The sequence below is a fragment of the Branchiostoma floridae genome, chromosome 1 (genome assembly GCF_000003815.2).
Source record: "Branchiostoma floridae strain S238N-H82 chromosome 1, Bfl_VNyyK, whole genome shotgun sequence".
Taxonomy (NCBI): domain Eukaryota; kingdom Metazoa; phylum Chordata; class Leptocardii; order Amphioxiformes; family Branchiostomatidae; genus Branchiostoma; species Branchiostoma floridae.
In genome coordinates, this window is record NC_049979.1 from 12,417,897 (window position 1) to 12,440,335 (window position 22,439).

Consider the following 22,439-nt stretch of genomic DNA (forward strand, 5'->3'; position numbering starts at 1 on the left):
CCTTATATGGGCACCAGGGGACGTCTTGTTGCCCGGACAGGATTCTGCCCAACACCGGCACGGCTCCGGACTCGCACAGAGCCATGGCTTGTCTGTGACACCCGCCGGCCAGCAGCATCGTGTGCAGGAGGGTTGCCCCGATCCTCCTCTTCCTTACGGTCACATCTCGCCTCTCATTAACGTCCGTGATAGAGTCGGAGTTCCGGGCTCCTTCCTCAGAAATAAGTCTTAGACATTGAGGCAGCAGCTGGGAGAATAAAAGAATGAATCAATATCTTGCGCTCTATCCGACCATCCCGTCCTGTACAACTTAAAAGTACTGGACAACTCTTACAAACCAACCATCACCGTCAGGCGAATGAAGATTTAAGGAGTACTAGTGGTTGATGAGCGAGTCCATGGAGTAGTAACTCCTACCTAACCCGAAGATGTCTACTCTACTCCATTTTTTATAAGCCACCAAAATGATACGATGAATGACGCATCAAGAGGACAGACGTACAGATTAACAAAATCAAGAGGTACTTAACGGAAGATTGAGAAAATGTATAAGTAAATGTCATATATCACAGACGACCAGATTAACAATCATTGGACAGAGACATCAAATCATGTATACAGATAAACAGAATCCAAAATTATTGAACCAAGACTTCACATAACAAAGGCAAGCTGTATATGGTAGAACCAAAAGATCTGCAACAGGTAACAGGTATAGTATATGTAGAAACTTACCTGGCAAAAATACGCGGACAGTTTCTTGGCGCCCGGATAGTACACGGAGACGTGGCACAGCGTTTCCATGTGTTTGTAGACATCGCTTTCAGTCGCGTTAGGTGGGTTTTGCACCTGGGCTAAGACGTGGCCCAGACACACAGGTAAGCACTGTTCCCCAAGGCACTGGTGCAGCCGGCAGTTCCCGAACCTGGTGCGGCACACCTGACGCAGCCGGGCGTCGCCGGTGACGTCGACGTAGCCGTGCTTCTTCAGGTGAGACGCGACGATCGAACGGACGTCGACTCCCTCCAAGACGAAGCCAGACATCTTTATTTTGATATCATTTATATTGCCCAGCCGCGCCGAGGAGCCACTTGTTAGACCGCCGGAGTGGGAATGGGAAGATTGTTCGCCAGCTGGAAGATATATACATAGGAAGCCGCTCTGATTGGTCGACCTCATGAGAACGTACCACTTGATTGCAGGGTGGTAAGAACAAATCGTTCAGTCTAAAGTTTAAGGTTTGTTTATAGGATTTCTTGGGGTTACAGCTTAATAGTCCTAAGTATTGATAATGACACCACTTACGGCCGAGCGTGTGAGCGGGTGATTTATTTTTATTACTATTTGTGAATTTGCCTAGCCCCTTTGTCCCAAATGGTGAAGTCTGCTGAACAAAGCTTGCGTCATTGTTGACATACTAGCACTAATCTCCAAGCAGATGTAAGTATTGAAGAGCCGTTGAAAATGCAATACTACTTGTACTAGTAAAGAGTTTCAAATGTTGCAAAACATGCGTAAGGCACAGGAAATGAGTCGGATCCTTACATATGCCCGGTACAGGTAGCGCCATAGCCCTTTTCAAGGCCGAGGGGGCAGTGGGTTGTCATCCGGAGTAGAGTAGAGTAGAGTAGAGTAGAGTAGAGTAGAGTAGAGTAGAGTAGAGTAGAGTAGAGTAGAGTAGAGTAGAGTAGAATAGAGTAGAGTAGAGTAGAGTAGAGTAGAGTAGAGTAGAGTAGAGTAGAGTAGAGTAGAGTAGAGTAGAGTAGAGTAGGGTAGGGTAGGGTAGAGTAGAGTAGAGTAGAGTAGAGTAGAGTAGAGTAGAGTAGAATAGAATAGAGTAGAGTAGAGTAGAGTAGAGTAGAGTAGAGTAGAGTAGAGTAGAGTAGAGTGTGTCAAGGGCACGGTATTAAGTGGCAGACCACAAACCCTTAACTCCCGTCCCGTTTTACCTCCCCAACTGAAGTCAGGTACCCATTTGTACACCTGGTAGGAGTGGGGAAAGTCGTGTTAAGTGCCTCCATTGGAGCACAAGATCGGTAGCAAGGCACTTAGACAGGATGCGAACCCAGGACCTCTGACAACCACATTCATGTCTTCATTAAAAAAAATTACGTTTTATATCAGTGATCGTTATTATTAAACAACAATAGACAGGTTTAGTGTTTTCTGTGAGCACAGCAAAGCTTTCGCCGGGGGCTTTGCTGGCAGTTAGATTCAGGTACACCGAATTTATAACTGGTCCAACGACATACATGCAAATTACTTGTAGTGAGGGGAAGGGTCAAGGAGGAGCGTTTCCCACGGTCAAACCTTAAGGCTGGGTCCTGTGGAATGCCGAGCGTTACTAGTCTCTGAGGAGCATAAATGCCTCCTTCCACCCGTTTGCAATTTTCTTCAGAGTCTTTTAAAACTTTACATGTCTTTTGACGAGTAGGCAAGTTGCTGGACATGTATGTAACAACGACTGGAAGGGAGATATGGACGTCACACTGTGTACTCTGATTGTTGTGGTAAGTGTTACATAACGTTAAATCTCCTCATTATTGCGACAACCTGGTCTGTTTGACTAGGGCGTATGGAGTTGCACAGTGTATGTATGTATGTGTATATATGTGTGTGTGTGTGTTTGTGTGTGTGTGTGTGTGTGTGTGTGTGTGTGTGTGTGTGTGTGTGTGTGTGTGCGTGCGTGCGCGTGCGTGTCTCCGTGTATAATGTGTGCGCTAGTTTTCTTATCTGGCCTTTATACCCCATACTTTAAACAATAAAAGGCGCGAACCCTGTGCCAATCCAATAGGTTGTCAAAATTTGATGTCACCCACAGTCACTCACATGGGTACATACACACACACACACACACACACACCCGCGCACACACAGTCACACACATACACACACATACACACACAGACACAGCGAAAAGACATTAATTTTTGAGGCAATAAAGTGGTAACGTTATACTTGTACTACAGCTCGTGACCGGTCAGTGCGAACGGTGCCCGTGAGCTGCCATCTCAGCATGATGCCATCCTGTGACTGTGTGGATGGAGACCTTCTGGTCGTCAAGGCCGTCTTCTTCTTCTTTTTCTCCGGTAGGTGAAAAGTTTTTCTGGCAAGCACGGCGCTTATCTTAGATAACGTTAAAGATCATCTGATATATTTGCTTGTTTTCAGAGAGACATCAAAAGAATTTCAGTATCTCTTGAAACCCCTCCGGTTCTGTTTCAACAAGACGTACATTTGTCGAAATCACATGATTCATGATATTCTATATACTGATACGATACTATACTATATCATAAGAGACGAACTAATATCGCACACTGAGCCTTTTCATGATATCTGGACAAGTTCAGTTTCAAAACGTCTTAAACTGTATTCGTGCCTGTTTTGTCTTAAGCAGCATGCTATCATTGACTTCTATAAAATTGAAACTATTGAATCCGCATGTTTTGTTGCTGCAGGGATGGCCTGTGTCTCCCCCTACATGTCCATCTATCTGAGATACCTGGGACTCCGCCCGTCACAGACCGGTGTGATCACTGCTACTAAAAACTTCATGTCGGCCATCATCAAACCCCTTCTGGGCAGTATAGCAGACAAGACTGGGAGGTGAGCGTGTGTATGCATGTTTGTGCGTGCGTGCGTGCGTGTGTGTGTGTGTGCGTGCACACGTGCGCGCGCGCTTTTTGTGTGTGCGTGTGTGTGCGCGCGTGTGTGTGTGCGTTTGTCTTTTTGTGTGTGTGCGTGCGTGTATGCGTAAATATGTGCGTGAACGTATGTAACGTTATACATGTGCGTGTACCGTGTGTGGGTACATGATGTGGTGTTATGTGATTGTGTATCATCTCTACCAAATTGCAAATTGTCCCCTGCACTAACCCATACCACTATACGCAGGCCCAAACTAGTGGCGATTCTGACCGTCCTGGCAGCTTCCGCCCTGCACTTCTCGCTTCTGTTTGTACCGCCCGTGACGTCACCAGCTGGGCCACAAACCGTCCAACACCAGAGACGCCATCAGGAGAGAGACAACCACACGAAAACAACCTGTCTGCTACCAGGCGAGGTCGCCCGTGCGATGGACTTGCGAGGTGCGGAAGACACGCAGTCGTTCTTCTCGCTGACGTTCTGGTTGGTCTTCTGGATCATGTTCACCTCTCACGGTGCGCAGTGGAGTTCAACTTCACAGGTAAGGACCTGGCCACACGCGTCGTACGATCATAGTCTGCTCATTTTCATCGTACGCGTTGTACTCAACTTACGGCTGCTCGCCGTTATTTTCAAGATCAATACACTATATTAGTAGCACGATCAGACTGCACACCGGTCCCGCTTGAATTTGCACATACGACAGAAGTACGGCAGTTGTCGCCAGTGCAGGTTAAAGCTCCTAGCTCATGATAACCGATTCCTGTACAAAGTCTCTTATGTTCTCCACCACGCATCCCTCTGTTTTCTTCGAGGGAATAAGTTCTATATACAAGGACTACTGCAATTGATATAACGTCTATTCCATGTAAACTTCGCTTAATTGAGATACTAGCCCCAGCGTCTAGTCAAGTAAAGTAAAAACACGTATAGCATTTATCTCTCCATAGCCGCTTTCAAGAAGGTTGAGTGAGAATAAAGGATCACAATTCCAAACGGATTCATCGGATGTGATTTTATGACTTTCTTTCAGGTGGAGGCGGCAACTTACCAGATCATCAAGGAGAAAGGTGGTCCTACATTCGGACGACAGCGTCTGTGGGGATCCATGGGGTTCGCTTTGCTTTCCCTGCTCTCCGGGATCGCCATGGATACGTTCACTGTAAGCACCGGACTGGACAACCCGAACTATTCCGTGACCTTCTACATGTTTCTGGCCTTCATGGTCGTGGCTTCGGGTTTCCTGTTCGTCTTGGATGACTGGAGCACGGGGCCATCGGTAAACTTGAACTTACTTAAACTTACCTAAGCTCACTTAAACTTACGTAAACTTAAACTTACTTAAACTTAAACTTACTTAAACTAACTTAAACTTACTTGAACTTACTTAAACTTAGCCCTTAAACTTACGTAAACTTAAACTTACATGAACCTAAACTTACTTAAACTTACTTGAACTTACTTTTATCAAACATCAAAATAGCAGCACATGCTACTCAATGTGGACAGAACAGCGTGCGTTGATTTTTGTTTACGGAGTAGATCGAAAGTATTTAAACACAACTGATGCTTATATAAAATCTAAAACGTTACATACATATAAACAGATACTCGGGCAGCGAGCGTTGAACAGTACAGCATTAATATAGGCTTGTAAGGTCTCTAATAGTCTCATGACAAACGAATTTCTATGTCCGTTAGTCCGACTGGGTGAGTAGGTGCTGTACATTCCTATGTCTCAGGCTGTATCGCAGGCGTTCCTCTCACCATGTAGGAAGAAGACGTTAGAGGGGTATCATAGAATCCCTTTCAGTTCTCTTAATGAAACCCCTCTTTTACTAGGTAGCGTTCCTGGACGGCGTGGGCAAGCTTCTCTCTGAACCCCACCTTGTGATTTTCCTGTTCGCCGTTATGTGGCTGGGCGCGTTCGACGGCGCCGGAGACACGTTCATGTACTGGCACCTGAAGGACCTGGGGGCCAGTCAGACCGTCATCGGTATGTAACAGTGCTCTCTAAAGCCCCGGTCACAAGAATCGTACGATTGACTGCGATGGAGGTTTTATGCGCGGCATAAGCGCAGTACGTCGTAAGTCGGGGAAGAATCGGAAGCAATGGTTTAAATATATGAATCCGTGGTCACAAGAATCGTAGTGCATCGTACGATGAGGTCATAAGAGCGTACCTGCGTCAATCGCAGGTAAATCATAGTAAATCGGGGAGCCTCCTATGACGAAAATAGAGCTGAAATGGATTTTGAACATGTTCAAAATTTCGCTATCGTCGTAAGATTTTATTTGCCCCCAAAGCAGACTTCATTACGGCAATTTTTGTCTACTGATGAGGTTTTAGATTTATGAATTTTTAGCATGTTGTGATGGTTTCAGTTTTCCTTGATATTGTCGATATTGACGAAAAGGGAAAATATATCAGTCGCAACTGCCACAGTCGCAACCAGAGAACAGCGCGCCCCGCACAGGTGATGCAGACAATTGTTTGATCGTTTCATGCACGTGAGTTTATAATTAGATCAAATCTCAGCTCTCGTCGGTCTTGGGTCAGTTTACCATAATCGTAAAAACCATGGGGACAACTCAAACATAAAGGCAGGCTCTATGAGTCGGAAATATATATGATATAATGCTTATGATATGATTTTTGTATGATGGCATCTTTTTGTTGATAGCATATCATGATACGATCTTCGAAAGAGCCTGACACGTATAGCCGGCAAGCAGGCCGAGATAACCATACCAGTACTCACGCTTGATTTGTTTGAACTTTTGCTTGTAATACTCTTGTTGTCATGGTCTTTTTTAATTCATTTTTACAGTTAAAGATATTATAGGAAGGTATTCAGCAGCGATGTCCACATTTTGTTGGTTAAAGAAGCACAAAAACGGTCAGACGGCTATACAGAAGAGACACAAGTGAAAAATCGTACGACGCTGGAAAAATTTTGAACATCATCCGATGCTCTGCGATGGCTGATTTTGCTTACGATTTAGCTGCGATCCACTGTGATCATCGTGCGATAGGCGTAATATGCCATCGCAAGGACGTCGTACGATTCATGTGACCGGGGCTTAAAAGACTGACTACGCTGGCTATTATAGGGGAAAAAATTGCTAGGGGAGTTTTGCTACCAGAGGAGTTGGTCGGCCTCGCCAGCCAGGAACCTTAGCGTGGGCTGACTCCTCTGGCCAATTTCCCGATTTTTTATTTTTTTTGCCGAAGTCTACGATCCCCGCACCCCCGTAGGAAGGCTTGGTGGAGGCTAATGTAACAGTGGGGTTCAAGCGCCGCCAAACTGACCACTGTCTGTCCCTTTTGGCGTAACGGTTTAGCGGGTTGGGCTTGTGATCTGGCGGCACGAGTTCGAATCCAGGGAGTCAGGAGAGTGTTTGTACTCGTCTTTGTGTTTCAGGTATCAACATGTTCGTCAGGACTGTCACAGAGGTCCCGCTGTTTCTTGTCTCCGGGTGGTTCATAGACTTCATCGGACACGTATGGGCCCTGCAACTCAGCTTCGTGGTGTTCGCTCTCAACTTCTTGGGCTACTCGCTCGTACAAAACCCGTGGTGGGCCGTGCTGATTGACGTCATACACGGGTACCAGGCGATCACGTGGGCAACAGCGACGTCATACGTGAGCATCTCTGCCCAGGATGACCTCCAGGCCGTCGCTCAGGGAATCGTTTCCGCAACTTTCTACGGACTGGGTGAGAGCATATATCACTAGTGGTGGATCGAACGAATGTTTTCCGTAAGGATCGTATGCTTTTCTTAAGAATCGTATGTTTTAAGCTAACGTCACATTTCCACGAAGTGACCCGGCGAGCAGTTTCGGGGATACAAAAAAGTCGACATGAAAGACAACAAAACATAAAACTAACCAAGAATAATTCAATAGCATGCATTGTGCATATTTATTGGCATGTAATTTTTCATTTCCGCAAACAGTCCGGTCGGGTCCCAGGTAGGAAATGTGACGTAGGCAGTAGTGGATCGTATGGATTCCATTATCGTATGAAGATGCTTGAATAATACAAAATTGGTCAATCAAGGCTGCAAACTTTGCCAGAGGAGTTGGACGGCCAAAGAGCTACACATTTTCGGTAACAAATGTGTGGCTCCTATGCGGTCGGCTAAGTGGTCGGTTAGGCAAAACGCTGTCTTCTAAAAATCGCGAAGGACCAAAAATGGTCGTCCGTTGAGCCGACGGTCGTCCTGTGACGGTCGTATTTTACTGTATTTGTCTAGCAATGCAAATCATCTGATAGAGATTACGAATATTCACATGGAACATTTGACCTATCCGCAGGGTATGGTGTAGGGAACCTGGTCAGCGGCCCGGTATTCCACTACTACGGCGCCGTGGGGCTCTTCCGATCGCTGAGTGTCTGCTGTCTGATCGGATTCATCATGTTCTACCTGTTACATAGGTGTTATGGGAAGAAGGGAGTCTGCACAGGTGAGAACACCTTTGTGATATGTATAAGTATCGGAAACTGTAATGTTAACCCGAAACGTAGGGTCTGCCAACGGGTCTGTAAGACAATAATCATGACTGACACACGCATTTTGTTGAACATCTAAACTACACTGGAAGGACATCTCCGCATGGACGGCTGGAATTTGATAGGAACTTAAATTGAAATTGATCGTTTTGCAAGTTCAACTTCACATAATACAGCTGTGAAGTAAGATAACAAGAACCTAATCTTCTTTGTCATGTTTGGTTGACTAATGTTAATGATTTGTTGTATAATTGTTGGTTTAGTTCAAATTACCCACTGTACAACTTTGCATAATTCAGGGATCGAGGCAAAATTCATTCGACATGCATGTGAGTTTGTCGTTTAAATAAATGATATAAATATAAATGTATGAATATCTTTTCTACACGAGACCCGGACACAAGGGGAGGAGTGGAAACAGGACCGATGCTGAAGCCTGACGCCTTTCTGCGCGGAGGAAGAGTGACTACCGGGACGGGCGAGACGCTGGGCTCCCTACGCATCGTCAGACCACAGCTCAACCAGTCTGGAAAAGGGAGCAGACACGTGCATTTCTCTCAATAACAGGACAACAGCAAAGAAAGCAAGGAAGAACTCACGATAACTCTCCTTTCCTCCAAAAGTTCATTAATGGATTGAAGCGAATATCGTCGTCGAATCCAATATCCATTGATTTTGTTACCTTGGGAAAGGCACTTGACACGAATTTCCTCTCTTTAATCGGGTGAAAAGGAACACCTAGCTTCGGTAATATGACGCTAAATGGAGATCCCGTGTTTGAGGAGAGCCACACCTAAAGCACGTAAAAGAACAGGGTCCTTTCCGGTGTGAGTGGATAAAAGAAATCTGTCCGGTTTGCAGCTTGGACTTTCAGGTACAAACTTAGCGTGTTACGCCATTAGGCGGTTTACCGGGCATGTAATATACTGACAAACAAATAAACTCTAGTTTAGACTCTCGTCAACGCAGATCTTATAGAGCAGATACCGAGGTACTAACATGTGACAACCATCGATCAACCAAACGTAAAAGGACCTTCACTATTTAGTATACTAAATTTTGATTATCAAACTATTGTAACATATTTCTATGTATCAAGAGGGACGCACGTCTCACGGTGTGTACCATGTGCGCATATGCTTAGACCGACTCTGTGAAAAGTATAAAAGAAATATCTAATCTGTGACTGCATTATCGTTTGTTTCAACTTACTAATGAAAGCTTAAATCGGCCTGCAGGCCTTTTTTTTCCATTGAGTGAGGAGAGAGGCAAGGGCCTGACTATCATCCGAATAAGATTTCATCTGAAGAAAATACAAGTTACAGAGATACAGATCTTTTAAGTCCTATTCAATCTTTCAACATACATCATTACATATACAAGGTACAAAACACATAGTAGAGCAAAAAGCTATTTCATGGTTCGTGTCCGTTCGTTTTCATTATTGCTATTACTTCAAGAGTTGATTGTGAAATTAAGTATAGCACCACACCTTTACCTTACAACAGCATATAGTAAAAAAAGAAACATCGATACAGTTGTCTTACTTCAGCATCCGTGACTGAATATATTCATCATAAGTTCAGCAGCAAAATTGCAATCCAGAGCGAAGCCAAGGCGGATCGTGGTGGTCTCGTTCTCAGGTTCTCACCAGCGCCCTGTGCGTTTCCGGCGAGACCATCATGCTGTCTCACTACGTACCCGACATGACTTAACTCCTGCTGTCACCAGACAGAAAATGAGCATTTCCTGTCTGATTTGCAATATAATCTCCTGACGAAAAAGAAGTGATATGAAACATCGTTTTGAGACAATATATCCCATTGTTTTGATTTTGAAATGAAATGATTCCCATGATAGGCACCCTGGTCAATCAGGAACTTTTGCGCAACAAAAAGAAATATACACTGTATGATAACTGAATAGATTTGAGTGAAGTATGCTGATATCATATGATGCGTTAACGTTACCTCGTACAAACATTGTGCTCAGTCATTCATCAATACAATTCATCCGGAATGTCCTTCAATAGGCTTTGCTTTTTGAAATGAATCTTCAAAATATCTTGCCAAGTACAATAAGTATTTATCTTAGACGAAAATGATCTAACATAGCAAACTGAAGGATGCCTCCCAAGCAAAAACAACAACAACAACAACAAAAACACTACGCCCTTCTGTTTTATCCAGAGAATTTCTGCAGCCAGTCACGGACTTCCTCCGGGAGGTAGCCAACCGGACCGGGCTCGCCCTTGTAAACACACACCCCGTCCAACACGATGTACAATCTGCAGGGGGAAGAATGAGAGAGAAATAAGACAAATAACGAGGAAATTGAAATTCGTGTTATCAACATGATTCACTCCTCCGTGTTGTTGTTTTTCTCTTTCTTTCTTTCTTTCTTTCTTTCTTTCTTTCTTTCTTGCTTTCTTTCTTTCTTTCTTTCTGTCTTTCTTTCTTTCTTTCTTTCTTTCTTTCTTTCTTTCTTTCTCTCTCTGTCTCTCTCTGTCTCTCTCTGTCTCTCACGGTCTCTCTCTGTCTCTGTCTGTCTCTCTGTTTGTCTCTCTGTCTGTCTCTCTTTCTCGGCAACTCACCTGTCCGGGATCGCTGCATAGGCCCGCGCGGCGGCGTTGTCCATGGTGTCCACCAGGATGGGGCAGGGGATGTCGTGCAGAGCCAGCATCTCCGCCGCCGCTAGTCTCTCCTCCAGACTCCGGTGCTGCTTGATGTCCATGTTCCCGCTCATTGCCCAGCCGTCCGTGGGGTGCGCCTCGGCCACGTACACCACCACGAAGTCGGCCACGGCGGCGAAGTCCGACATGATCTGCTTGACCATGTCCAACTTCGCCCGGAACGGCTGTCAGGTGTTGCTGCCGAAGCTGATGACCAGAGGGCGGGCCGCCCGGGCGAACTGCAGCAGCCGGCAGGAGCTCCCGTCTAGCCTGACCAGGGAGGGGTCGGCGGCCTTGCCTCCCGCGAACACCTCAGCCTCCAGGTAGGACATCTCCATGGAGATCATTCCTTTCCACGCAGCAAAACTTGTCATGTCGTACAACTCCTGGTAGCACTGCTCAGGAGTCGTCAGAACTCCTGGAGCCACACTGTCGGCTTCTCTCATGTATAGAGACAAAATTGGTCGCCTGAGAGCCGGGAGGAGGCATGCTGTCCTTGCTAGTACAGAACAGACAAAGAAAAGCGGCGTTCCCAAGACACAGAACAGCAGGAACCGCACACCGCTCCAAGCGCTTTGTATAAAGGTGGAGGCCATTACACAATAACCGTTATATGTGGACTGACGTCAGTGCACTTTAACATTACATCAGCTGTATGACCCACTTTATAATTCGATCACAAGACGCAGATCAAACAACAGAGGTCAAATAGACGTGTTCCACATACCACTGTATGCAGGCCAGGATATACCTTCAGGTAGTAGACGTAAAAAGAAAGGAATAAAGAGCCACATATTTCATTATTCACAATCACTTTAAAAGCATTCACAAGAATCGGGTGCTGTGGGGGGTCGGACAGACGCACATGTAACATCGTCAAAACAAAGAACAAGAAAATAGAAAGCAATTTTCTTCAGTGAACCCGAGTCATGTGCTTACACATAGCCAACAGCGCCGGTATATAAACAGACGACGCACTACTCAGTCTGAGTCAGTGCATTAGGTTTGGAAGGATGTTTTTAATTGCATGTGGCATTAGTCAGTACAAAACTGTAGTCGGTGTACCTGTCACGATCAGGTTAAAGTGATTTTTGTTTTATTCCTGGCGTTTTTTAATGCATGACATTTAGATCATCCAAGGACATTATACCACATCGTCCTTGGATCATCTTGTGTCATCATCCGGCCATCTATCTGCCGTTACTTTGCTGCAGTTTGTAAATAACCACTAGAAGGCGTTTCCCTCTTGCATGTTTCAAACTTTGTGCAGAAAAAAAAATAGTAGAGTCAACTCTGTGTCGACTTAATAGTCATTTACTTTTGTTATGTTTGAACTTTGCAGTTCTTTCTCAATAAGACATTGGATCCCTGCACTTGACTTTCACGTCATGTACTAGAGTACCCTGGGCTTATCATTCTCACACCTGACACGCCCCCTGCTCTCGTTCCCAGAACCTTCAGTGGGGATGACCCAACTTGACCCCAACATGGCGGCGGAGGAGACTAATTTTCACTGGGAGTGACTTCCGCCAGGTTCTGAAAAGCGCCAAGACCTTCTAAGTCGAACTTCATTCACTATACAGCTTACTTCTTGCTAGAGGAACATACCAGAGAGCTTGGTAAGTACACGATATGTATAGATCATGTAGCAATGTTATGCAAAGCTTTCGGTTCGTGAGAGCTGTTTACGCGCGCACGGCAGAATTGCAGAAGGACACGTCAGCGACGTGCATATGATGTTTGAAGAAAGTAGGCCTTGAATATTTCTCATATGCACGGTTCGTTAGCATTGTTTGCATGATGTCCCTTGCACGGAATTTCGTAGATTGCATAGCCAATTTACACTCGCACGAAAGAGAGGCATGCATCCGTATGACGTTACCCGTAAAACCATTGGTAAAACATGTCAGCGGTGTCGTGCTTTCATTGTGAAAAAGGCCAACGTTGAATATAATGTAAAAACATGGAGGCAGAACTGAGAAAAAATGGCTAGACGTATCATGGATCTAATACCTCCGTGCGTCGATGGGACGCAACTTAAGTCTTGTTCTTATAAGCTTTAACATTCACACAGGTGTTTCGTCAATATTTGCTGAGGGCGGAGATGGCGAGGTACGTCTGGATAGTTCTCCTCTGTGCCCTGATCCTCCCGCTGGGCTGGACCAAGAAGGAGATCCCAGAAGACAAGAAGATGAAAAAGGACCTGCGGGATTACACGGACGCTGACTTGGAGCGGCTGTATGAGCAGTGGGAGGAGGTAAAAACAATCTCCCCAATATATTTGATAATTTCTTAAACCCTTAAAGGCATACTACGCAGTTTTTTGCGCTCAAATTTGAAATATTCTAGAATTAAGAAATATCAGATTTACTACTACTTTTTGTCACTTTTTGACACTTTTGTGTCATTATTTCACGTTTGCAACGTAAAGGATTAGCCTACAAACATTCCGCTCTAGGCACCCTGTAACCTTGTGTCCCCCCAAGTTAGACCCTACAGGTCTTGCTTGCCACCAGTAGGTCCCCCGGGGTGGGGTAATCAGTTAGCACATGCATGGCAGACTGCAGATAAAGAACACAATGGAGATCTTCTTTGGAAACACCTATATCTAATCATTCTAAAATAGCATATAATCATGAACTTATTAGTCTATTTTGTAGGATATCAACAAGCTAAGGTCATATTCCCTTCAAAACTGCAAGAAACCTTGTACAGAAAGCTAGTCTACTGTACTCAGAGGAACTGTCAACTGGCCCCCCACTGGGAAGCCAGGCTGATAAGCAAGAAACAACAACACACAGAGGCAGTAACCAGCCTGTGCCCATCTGTTTCTTGGAAGATCACAATTTTTATACATCATAATGTGGTGCATTGATGTCGCAGCATCTCTCCATGAATATTGGTATGCAATGCTATAGGGTTGATTGAGCTAACAATGTAAAGAAAAAGTAGCAAAAGCTACTTTTTGTTTTGTTCAAAAATCCCGTAGTATGCGTTAACGTTATTCATTTGTACACACCTATTGTCCCAGGCAAAAAAATGCTACATGCCTCCCTTCAGCACATCATTAGCACAGTCCCGACTGCTGCCTACCTGTGTCAAACTTCTGATGTTAAAAAGTACCATGAAAAGCCATTATTGTCCCCTGTGGTAGCCTTTTATATCTCATATGTTCAGTTCATAATCCACATAGCATGCTTATCACTTTCTATATAATGTATAACAAGTGCTTTCTTCTTATGAATGATAATTAAGATGAATTTTTATTAGTATAAAGGAGGAGGCCCCCCTCCCGCATATGTTTTTATTGTTTATTGAATTATGTCATTTCTTCCTTGTTGTGCAAATGAATGAAAAACACAAGGATGAGGAGCCACTGGAGGAGGATGAGCTCCCAGAACACCTCCGTCCTGCCCCGAAGATCGACCTGTCCAACCTGAACCCAGACAAGCCGGAGGATCTCCTCAAGATGAGCAAGAAGGGTCGGACCCTGATGATGTTCGTCTCTGTGTCCGGCAGCCCCACGCAGAAGGAGACCGAAGAAATCACCCAGCTGTGGCAGTCCAGCCTTTTCAACGCAAACTACGAGGTGACCCGGTACGTTGTGTCGGACGACCGGGTCATCTTCCTGCTGAAGGACGGCAGCAAGGCGTTCGAGATCAGGGACTTCCTGGTTCAGCAGGACCGCTGCGCTGAGGTCAGCTTCGAGAACCAACAGTTCCCCGGAAAGGGCGCCCCACAGGGAGAGGAGGGAGACAACAACAGCGCTCAGACCAAGAGCAAAAAGTCATCCAGTAGCAAAGGGAGTGGTGACGAAAACAAAACAAAGAAGAAGAAAACAGAACTATGACAGGGAGTAAGCAAAGTCAAGGCATAAGCTTGTATCAAACTTGACAGCCATTCCGTAGAGAAATTTAGGTCTTGTATTCTATGCACATCATTTTTATGTTTGATCAATAGGGATAAAATCACCTCTAGTCCTGGCACGTTTCATATATTTTTTGTTATACAGAAACTTTTTGTAAGAACTTCAGTCAAACATGTTACTTCAATATCATCCAACTATTTTGATTCAATTTTTTTTCCCAAGCAGACAAGGTCACCCCTACTCCTCTCGATATGTGTATTCTTTTATGAGAGAAAGTTTGAAGTTTTTAAAAGTCTTATGCCTGAAGCTCCCTCATACATGGGGTCACTGGCAAAGTGGTGCAGTTCATGGAAAACCTTCTTCTGTGTTTAAGTACTGTGGCTCAGTTTTATAGTTCAGTATTTCCTACTCAAGTACAGTGTGTTGGAGCTGATAAAGTGAAAAGCTTTGCAGAAATATGGACTACCGGTAAGATGGGACTTCATAAGTTCTTCATGGCTGTCTCAAAGTTTCTTTTTTTTCCATCCCGCTCATTGGCTGGGAGCCTATGTTGTTAAATCTGTAATTCTATGCTTTCAAAAATACATTTCCATCAGTTTCTAGTAAACAGCACAAGCAATATCCACTGAATTTAGTGAATGACTGACTTGATGTATGCCTTTTATATGAATTCTGAAAGAAAATCTATTGAATGATTCATGCACAAAATACTCTATCTAGTACAAGTAAGCATAATACATCTTACATTAATGAAATGTCTACACCAGATGTATTAGTACTCAATATGTGTAGCATACATGATTTGTAGTCTCCAACTTGATTCTGCTGGAGAATTGTTTATTGCCAAACAACTTGTCACCTAAATATGATTCTACTAAATAGAAAGGATAAAAATCAGTGTTTTTTTCTAGCACATGTACTTCTGTATACTGTTAACAGTGTCAGAGAACACAGTAGGATTTTTTTATTCCAACACAAAAGATGTTAATTCCTTACCTAGGTTTTGGTCTGATTAACATCAGTTCTTATGATTGGTGGCCCACCCATCAACTTGAAGTAGTGAATGATTCTGGTAAGATAGCCATGCCTAGAATCAAACTCTGAGCTTGCAATGGGCAGGTTTAACCGACCTGTTAATGTGGATCAGAAAACTTAGGCGAGGATGATCTGTTGTTGTGCATGAGCAAATATTTAGTTTTACTATCTGTGGTTAGATGCAGGAAAACCTTAGTCATCCGCAATCTTGTAAGTTGGTCATATTAAGTGCCTTAAGGTAAAAAAATCTCCAAGCAGATGTTAGTGGGGTAGACATGGAAAGGGATTTTATTGGAGTATCACTCTTTCCTTAAGAGGTATAAGATTCTTTAGAGTAACTATTCCAGGAGAGAACACAGCATATACATAATGGATTGATATGTGTCACGGTGTCACTCAGAAATTTCCCCTCCAGTATCTGCTTGGAGATTGTTAAACGCCCTTCAGAAGGAATGTGAACATTCCTAATAACTGGTACAGTACTGAGAGATTTCTTAAGTTCCATGAAGAAGTGAGGTGAGCAGGTCTCATAGTTTTGTGAACTGTCATACCTACACAGACCGAAGAGCACTTGTAAGGGCACTGGGAAAGAGCAGAGGCGTGTCTTGTTTGCATGGATACGCCCGCTAATCTCATTCCCAGGCCTGCAGTGAAGTATGAAGGAGTGCCATATTGAATCCCAAAGTGTGAACAAAGTGTAAGGAAGGAGTATCCACCTCCTGTATTTGTCTGGGACTGGGTGTCGTGAATGACGTCAACTAACATGCAAACTCCGAGGAGAGTGTAGTTGTGTGATAGGCAGGGCCAGAAACCATTGAGGATATGGGACCTCCTTGTTGAAACCAAGGGAGGCCATTAATGTGAAAACGGTTGCGATTGTGCCGATTAAAAGATGATTGACAGTTAGTACTTGTGTCTGTGAGGTGTTGGGTTCACTTATGCCTGGAATGTCTTGAATGGAACGTCTGTGACACTGTGTCAAAAAGTGTTAGAACTTAGGAGAGCAATTCTGAGTTTCCATGGGCCTGGTCACCGCTCTCCTCTGGTCGGATTTATGAGTCTGTCGGGCACAGGCACTACTACTATCAGCCTAGTTTTCAGCCTTTTGAGTTTTCGCCGCTAGAGGGTCAACTGTTTAGGTCAGCAATTTTACGACTAAGCTTAACAATTTTACGTGAATTCTTTATTTGCTAGTAACGTTTATTCGCAAAATTAGTAAGCACACTAATAAAACTGCGCTGTCCTCGAAAAAGGATGTTGCACCGTGTTCGGAAAAGTGAAGTGTAGTTTTTGGGCACCCGGTCCGCATAAGAAGCAAGACAGTCTTAAAGGGGTCCTAAACTCCAGACGGGACGGGAGTGTTATTTTTCAACAGATAAGGTGTCGATGAACTCATAATCAACAACCTTTTTGCAGAATTTTACTTGCAGTAAATTATGCGAAGTGCACATGTGTTTGTAAAACTCACTAAACCCATGCAGACCCCACCCATGCATTTCCTATACGTATAGACACTTCTTTCTTCGTGAATATTTCTGGCATAAATGAGGGGCGATGTGCACACTACACAAGACGGTCAATTGTTTACAAGATATCAAACAACACAAAACAAGACGAGTTTTTAACATCGCCCCTCAAATTAGTTTTGTAACCGAACTTTTATCAGGCCATAGGCTGAGCTTTCTTAATTAAATTAAAGAGTATTTGGGGAGTTTACCACAAGTATATACTGAATGAATGTACTTGAGACTAGTGGGTATTTTATCATATAATGTTTTACATCTTAAAATTAACATATATCGGTAGAAAGCACCCTCTTGTGAGTTGTGGAGTTTCAAGTCAAGTCAAAGTCCTTTCCGTGCCTGATGGCGCATAGGGCGGCGCCCCTCTCCGTTTCATCAGCCCAGGGCCACACAACTTCGTACAATCACTACAGCAGGGGGCTAGTCCACTGGTAGTGGTGTGTGTTCAATGAATATAAATATGAATAAAGAAAACATGGTGTTGTGCAAGGGTTGCGCATGTGTAAATCGTCGCACATCCTTCCTTGTGTTCACCGGATCTTCTTCCCACCTTTAACTTCATTTCCTTCGTAATACTTGGTGCTATACCACTGGTCCACTGCTACATTCGGGAGCCACACCCGCAAAAGTTTATTATCCTACAGAAACAGACTGTCAATAAGAAACTAAAATACCACAGAAAACAAAAGACCACCCCTGTAACCGAGTGGTCAACGCCTGAATGATACCCACCCACATAAACTACTATGATAACATATCAAACGGTCTCTTTTGACCATTGTGTTCAGAGGAGGAAGTCACGACAACAAAGCTCTCAGGTAAGGACTAATGATATATGATGTGCAGCCTACGATCCATATTGATTCTGGGGTTTCCACAAAAGTGAAGATATCAAACACTTTTAGTAAGTATTGGCTTTGCTTGATCTTGCTTGGGCATTTTTGTACAAAGTTTCTACAACATAACTGATTTCAAATGAGGTTAAACTCCACCGAAACAGAAATTTCATGATTTCCTTGGTTGACCATGACATACATGTTGCCAGTCTGTACACATGTACACCACAAACATGTAAATTAGCGGTTAGGAGAAAGAAAATCGATTAGACTAGCATCCGACTTTGGCCTACATTTAGTGGGACATGTGACCGGGCAGACGTTTTTCTGAGTTTGAAAATACGTTCAGATTGGCTATATGCAGTATGCAAACCTACAATGGTTGTAAGATAGTCTTTCACAGTCCGTTGCGACAAAAACGTACGGATAGTTTACCTTCAGTTTCTGTCTTTTCGAAGATAGAAGTGTTTTTTTAAGTCTCGTGACAATCATACGATGGGTGTGTGTGGGAATATTTAGATCACATCGTCTTCGTACTATCATAATATTGGGTTATATGTCATAACTACAGGGTATTTGGCCCATTATCTAGTGGTACTGGGTTCAAATCCCGTTATGCTAACGATCTTTTGCCCTTTGGAAAGTCACTTTACTTGCTTGGGGTGCCACCACATATTGTAAGCTTCAGACCCTGTAAAAAGAGAAGAGTCGGCCCATCCAATAACCAATGATAATCCAATTACTATCTAGCCTGCGTATCAGCCTTGTTAGTTTACCGGTATACCAGGGCTTCCATACTCCCCGTCACTGGTGAGCATGGGAGCGTTCGACCTCCGATAAACTAACAAGACTGATACTCAGGCTAATTATCGGGTCCGCCCGATTTTTTTGGGTGGCGGGTCAGTAGTTGTTGATTATACCCAGGCTACACTCCACCATGTCCACCCAGAAATGATGTAAAAATTAGTATCTTTAATAGTCCTAGACTTCGGTTGAGGAGGCAAAAGGTGGTGGCTGTGGGGGCCATGCCTTCCAATACCCACCGCCCCCAGGCTTAAAAAATTTCTCCGTTTTCAGAAAATTAAAGTTACGGAACCGGCCAGATTATCTTTACTTTCACCAAGGAGGCTAAGTTTTGGTTTTCGGAGCTGTAGTTGTTTTCGAAATGAAGGAGTGATTAGCTACATTATGGGCCCCTAGCAGATTTTAAGGCACTGCAGCAGGATTCACGGTTTTGATATCTCGTGTTCTTGGTATGCTATAGTAATGGTGGAAAGCTCATGAACTCTCCAAGAAGTGTCATCGGTTTTAGCCCCTAGCAGCTTTTCTTTGAACGGCAGGGGTCTATTTTGTTAACGTTGCAATCTTCTCTACCTCTGCTTCGAAATTCTATTGGTTTTAGCATTTTCTTGGGTACACTTGACAATTTTACGGGTATTCTTAACTAGTAACGTTAAGTATGCACATAGTGCCATTGCTAAGTATAACAACGTTACAAATAAAACTGCCCTGTATTCAGACAAATTATTGCACTGAGCTCCGCAAAAAGTGAGTGTACTTTCTTGGGCAGTGGACACCCCTACAAGGCAGTCTTTGCCGACAGTGTGCATAGCAGGATTCAAACCCCCAACCTGCTCTCCAAGCAAAGGTTAGGCTTGGAAAAACGTACAAAACACCGCCCAGTATGCTCACAGCAAGCCCGCTGCCTGCTACATACATCTGCTTGGAGATTATGCAAGACCACCCGCGACATCCGCGAATCGTGTTGTGCAGAGGGTTACGCATATGTAAATCATCTCACATCCTTCCTTGTGTTCACAGATCTTCTCAGTGACTCAGAGTTGAGCAGCCGAGCTTGCCGAAAAGATGGGGCTCTCCTCGGGCCTCTTGGCCTCCCTGTTATGCCTGGGTTTCCTGGGCCCGGGCTTGGCTAACAAGCGGACGGAACAGTGTAGCTGTGCGGCCGAGCAAGGATCCCTCCACGACCATCACGCCATGCTCCTGGACGGGTCTCGCAACGTCAGCCTGGCCGAGTACCGGGGCACGACCCTCCTGGTGGTGACCGTCGCCACCTTCTGAGGGTTCACCCAACAGTACGTCGGTCTGAATGCACTAAGGAACAAAATGGTCGAGGAAAACGGGCACCGTTTCGAGATCCTGGGTTTCCCCACCAACCAGTTCGGGTTAGAAGAGCCAGCGAGAAATGACGAGATTCTGAACGGGATAAGGTTCGTAGTAGAACTCTACATTTTTGTTAGTTCGTCAAAGGCCGCCGTCCAAAAGCTAAATATTTCCCCCTTGAATAAGACTTTTTGTCTATAATTTTTATTTGTTCTTGTTGACATTTGTTGTACTGTAATCCTGAACACCATCTCGAGTGGTACATCACAGGCATGGCTTTTGTGTGTTTGCAGTTTTTTTTTTATATATGAAAAAACGTTTCGCGGAGTTGTTCTGTGATTTACTGTGATCTCCCTGCCATTATGATTAGAACCTGGGCCGACTCCCCCAAAATATGATAAGAAATAAACGTCAGTGCTCCATTATAGATAGCCTGGTATCCAGACCGCCGTGCTATACTCGCTAATCACTTCGGGCCGGCAACCGATTAGCCCCGCCGCCAAACACAGCACGCGGGCCCTGATTATCTCTCGCAGGTATAGTTATCAGAAACTGGATGCCTAGCCTGGATTCCATACCCCAACCTCAAGATATATCTATCGCACGATAGATACTTGAGATCGGGCTGGGGTTTGGTAACCAGGCTACTGGATGCCATTACCTCTGAGTGCAAATAGAGACTGGGGCTTGGACCTTCCCTGGCATAAGGATTATACATTACCGCGAAAGGGCTATAGTATAGAGCGAGGGACTGGTATCCAGGCTACATTATAGAAGACCTGCAAACGAGACTACTAGTACCTCATGCCATGAAGAGGTCCCTCGACACTTGGAGAATGTTGAAGACTGGACTCCCCAGTAGGCTCTATGGGCGGCGTGATCAGCGATCAGCAAAAAACGGCAATATCAAAAAGTTGCCCGCAGCGCCTGTTACGAAGAGGTCAACAGCCTGGGTGACTCGAGCCTCTGTCAGGCTCCTCGGATCGTTGGTAAAATAGTAGAACAGAAATTGGACAAATAGAGGTTATGGTGTGCTTGGGGAGTCGTGTACTGACTCCTCTGGCCGGCCGACCCCCCCTAGCACACTATTCCATATAAATTTATGTATCCAATTTCTACTATTTGACCAACGATCCGAGGAGCCTGGTAGAGGCAAGGGTGACTCGGCATGACTCACACTCTGTGGTCTTCCTTAGTCTTCAAGAAGATAACGTTATGTAGTTTGGGACCGTGATTTCAGATATCCTTCTTCATTTTTCTAGTAGTAACGTTGTTCGTTAAACTGGAGCCGTAAAGCTAAAACCAATTATGACATTATATAAAACCTTCTAAAACATACAACGTCCTCGTTAAAATAAAGAGAAGAAATGCCACAAAACTTGCGGGGAAACACAAACATCAAACACCAAGTCGGACGCTACTGCGCCAGTGGAGACCCCCCTTCCGGTACTTGCTCCCTTCTCTCAGCACTTCGCAAAGTTGTGTCAGAGTGAAAAGTAAACCCCACAAATCTGTGACTATCTGTGGGTGAACGAGCTGCCTTGCCGGGGTCCAAATCATTTCCATGTTGCCGTGGCCGTTCGCTGCTTGTTCCATGCTGCATCCACAGTCTTCTAATAGCAAGCCGTGCCAAGCGCGAATTCATGGCGGTAACGTATGTATTGAAAGCAAGAACTGAGCTGCCTTGAAAGGCACAACTGTCTGCACTTTTGTTCTCTTTCCAGCTGAGTTTTCCTTTGTAAAGCATTCTAAGGCTCTGCGCTACCGTGTCTGAAAGGGGTCGCCAAACTCGAGACTGTTAGGTGCATGTTTAACCTTGATTTCGTCAAAGAAATTGCCGGTGCATCTCGAACAGGTCTACCTCAGGTCAGTTGGCCTTTTTTGGCCCTGGAAACAGCCTGGCATCCAGTCTACACTGAGCGCTACAACCAACGACGAAACAAATCTCGACTGGTCTGTTGGGCTTACGAAAGACGCAGAAGGTTAGCCTCTTTACGTCAGAATGAAATACGATGCAGCTTTCCCCTGTGTCCCAGCAGACTAGTGAGAAAAGTGGGTCAGATGTAAAAATGTTGTGACGAAGGACAGATCTGGTCAAGTAGTCACCCCAGAATTCTTCATCACTGCTACTGCTACTGTATCCGTCCCTCTGTTTCCAGGGCTTACGCAAGCCAAGGAGGTCTCTTTCAACCTCAGCACAACTGAACTCTACATGACTCA

General features: G+C 44.6%; 3 protein-coding genes and 1 pseudogene across 3 annotated transcripts in view; 3 read left to right on the plus strand and 1 right to left on the minus strand.

The window, feature by feature from the left end:
• Positions 1–2,070: 2,070 nt before the first annotated feature.
• LOC118424671 (major facilitator superfamily domain-containing protein 6-like) lies at positions 2,071–9,497 on the plus strand. Its single transcript, XM_035833332.1, has 9 exons — positions 2,071–2,510; positions 2,970–3,089; positions 3,462–3,609; positions 3,898–4,189; positions 4,682–4,927; positions 5,491–5,644; positions 7,074–7,367; positions 7,970–8,119; positions 8,557–9,497. The coding sequence occupies exons 2-9, from the start codon at positions 3,017–3,019 to the stop codon at positions 8,727–8,729; spliced, it is 1,530 nt and encodes a 509-aa protein (XP_035689225.1). The 5' UTR covers positions 2,071–2,510; positions 2,970–3,016; the 3' UTR covers positions 8,730–9,497.
• LOC118424681 lies at positions 9,496–11,474 on the minus strand (annotated as a pseudogene).
• Positions 11,475–12,270: 796 nt separating this feature from the next.
• LOC118415299 (LDLR chaperone boca-like) lies at positions 12,271–16,645 on the plus strand. Its single transcript, XM_035819802.1, has 3 exons — positions 12,271–12,455; positions 12,911–13,093; positions 14,201–16,645. The coding sequence occupies exons 2-3, from the start codon at positions 12,941–12,943 to the stop codon at positions 14,684–14,686; spliced, it is 639 nt and encodes a 212-aa protein (XP_035675695.1). The 5' UTR covers positions 12,271–12,455; positions 12,911–12,940; the 3' UTR covers positions 14,687–16,645.
• A 1,413-nt stretch (positions 16,646–18,058) lies between these two features.
• Positions 18,059–22,439, plus strand: part of LOC118415291 (glutathione peroxidase 3-like) — an 8,550-nt gene continuing 4,169 nt past the window's right edge. Inside the window, exons 1-2 of the mRNA XM_035819789.1 lie at positions 18,059–18,080; positions 19,920–20,326. Of these exons, the coding sequence (XP_035675682.1) occupies positions 19,965–20,326 (362 nt within the window). The 5' untranslated portion in view covers positions 18,059–18,080; positions 19,920–19,964. The remainder of the gene's footprint in view (positions 18,081–19,919; positions 20,327–22,439) is intronic.

What these genes read in the sequence shown, in the direction of transcription:
- LOC118415299 (XM_035819802.1), top strand. Translation starts at nt 12,941, where the DNA reads ATGGCGAGGTACGTCTGGATAGTTCTCCTCTGTGCCCTGATCCTCCCG. An exon ending in TGTATGAGCAGTGGGAGGAG is followed by an intron (nt 13,094 to 14,200) that starts GTAAAAACAATC and finishes GAAAAACACAAG; the next exon opens with GATGAGGAGCCACTGGAGGA.
- LOC118424671 (XM_035833332.1), top strand. Translation starts at nt 3,017, where the DNA reads ATGATGCCATCCTGTGACTGTGTGGATGGAGACCTTCTGGTCGTCAAG. An exon ending in AGTGGAGTTCAACTTCACAG is followed by an intron (nt 4,190 to 4,681) that starts GTAAGGACCTGG and finishes ACTTTCTTTCAG; the next exon opens with GTGGAGGCGGCAACTTACCA. An exon ending in GGCCAGTCAGACCGTCATCG is followed by an intron (nt 5,645 to 7,073) that starts GTATGTAACAGT and finishes TTTGTGTTTCAG; the next exon opens with GTATCAACATGTTCGTCAGG.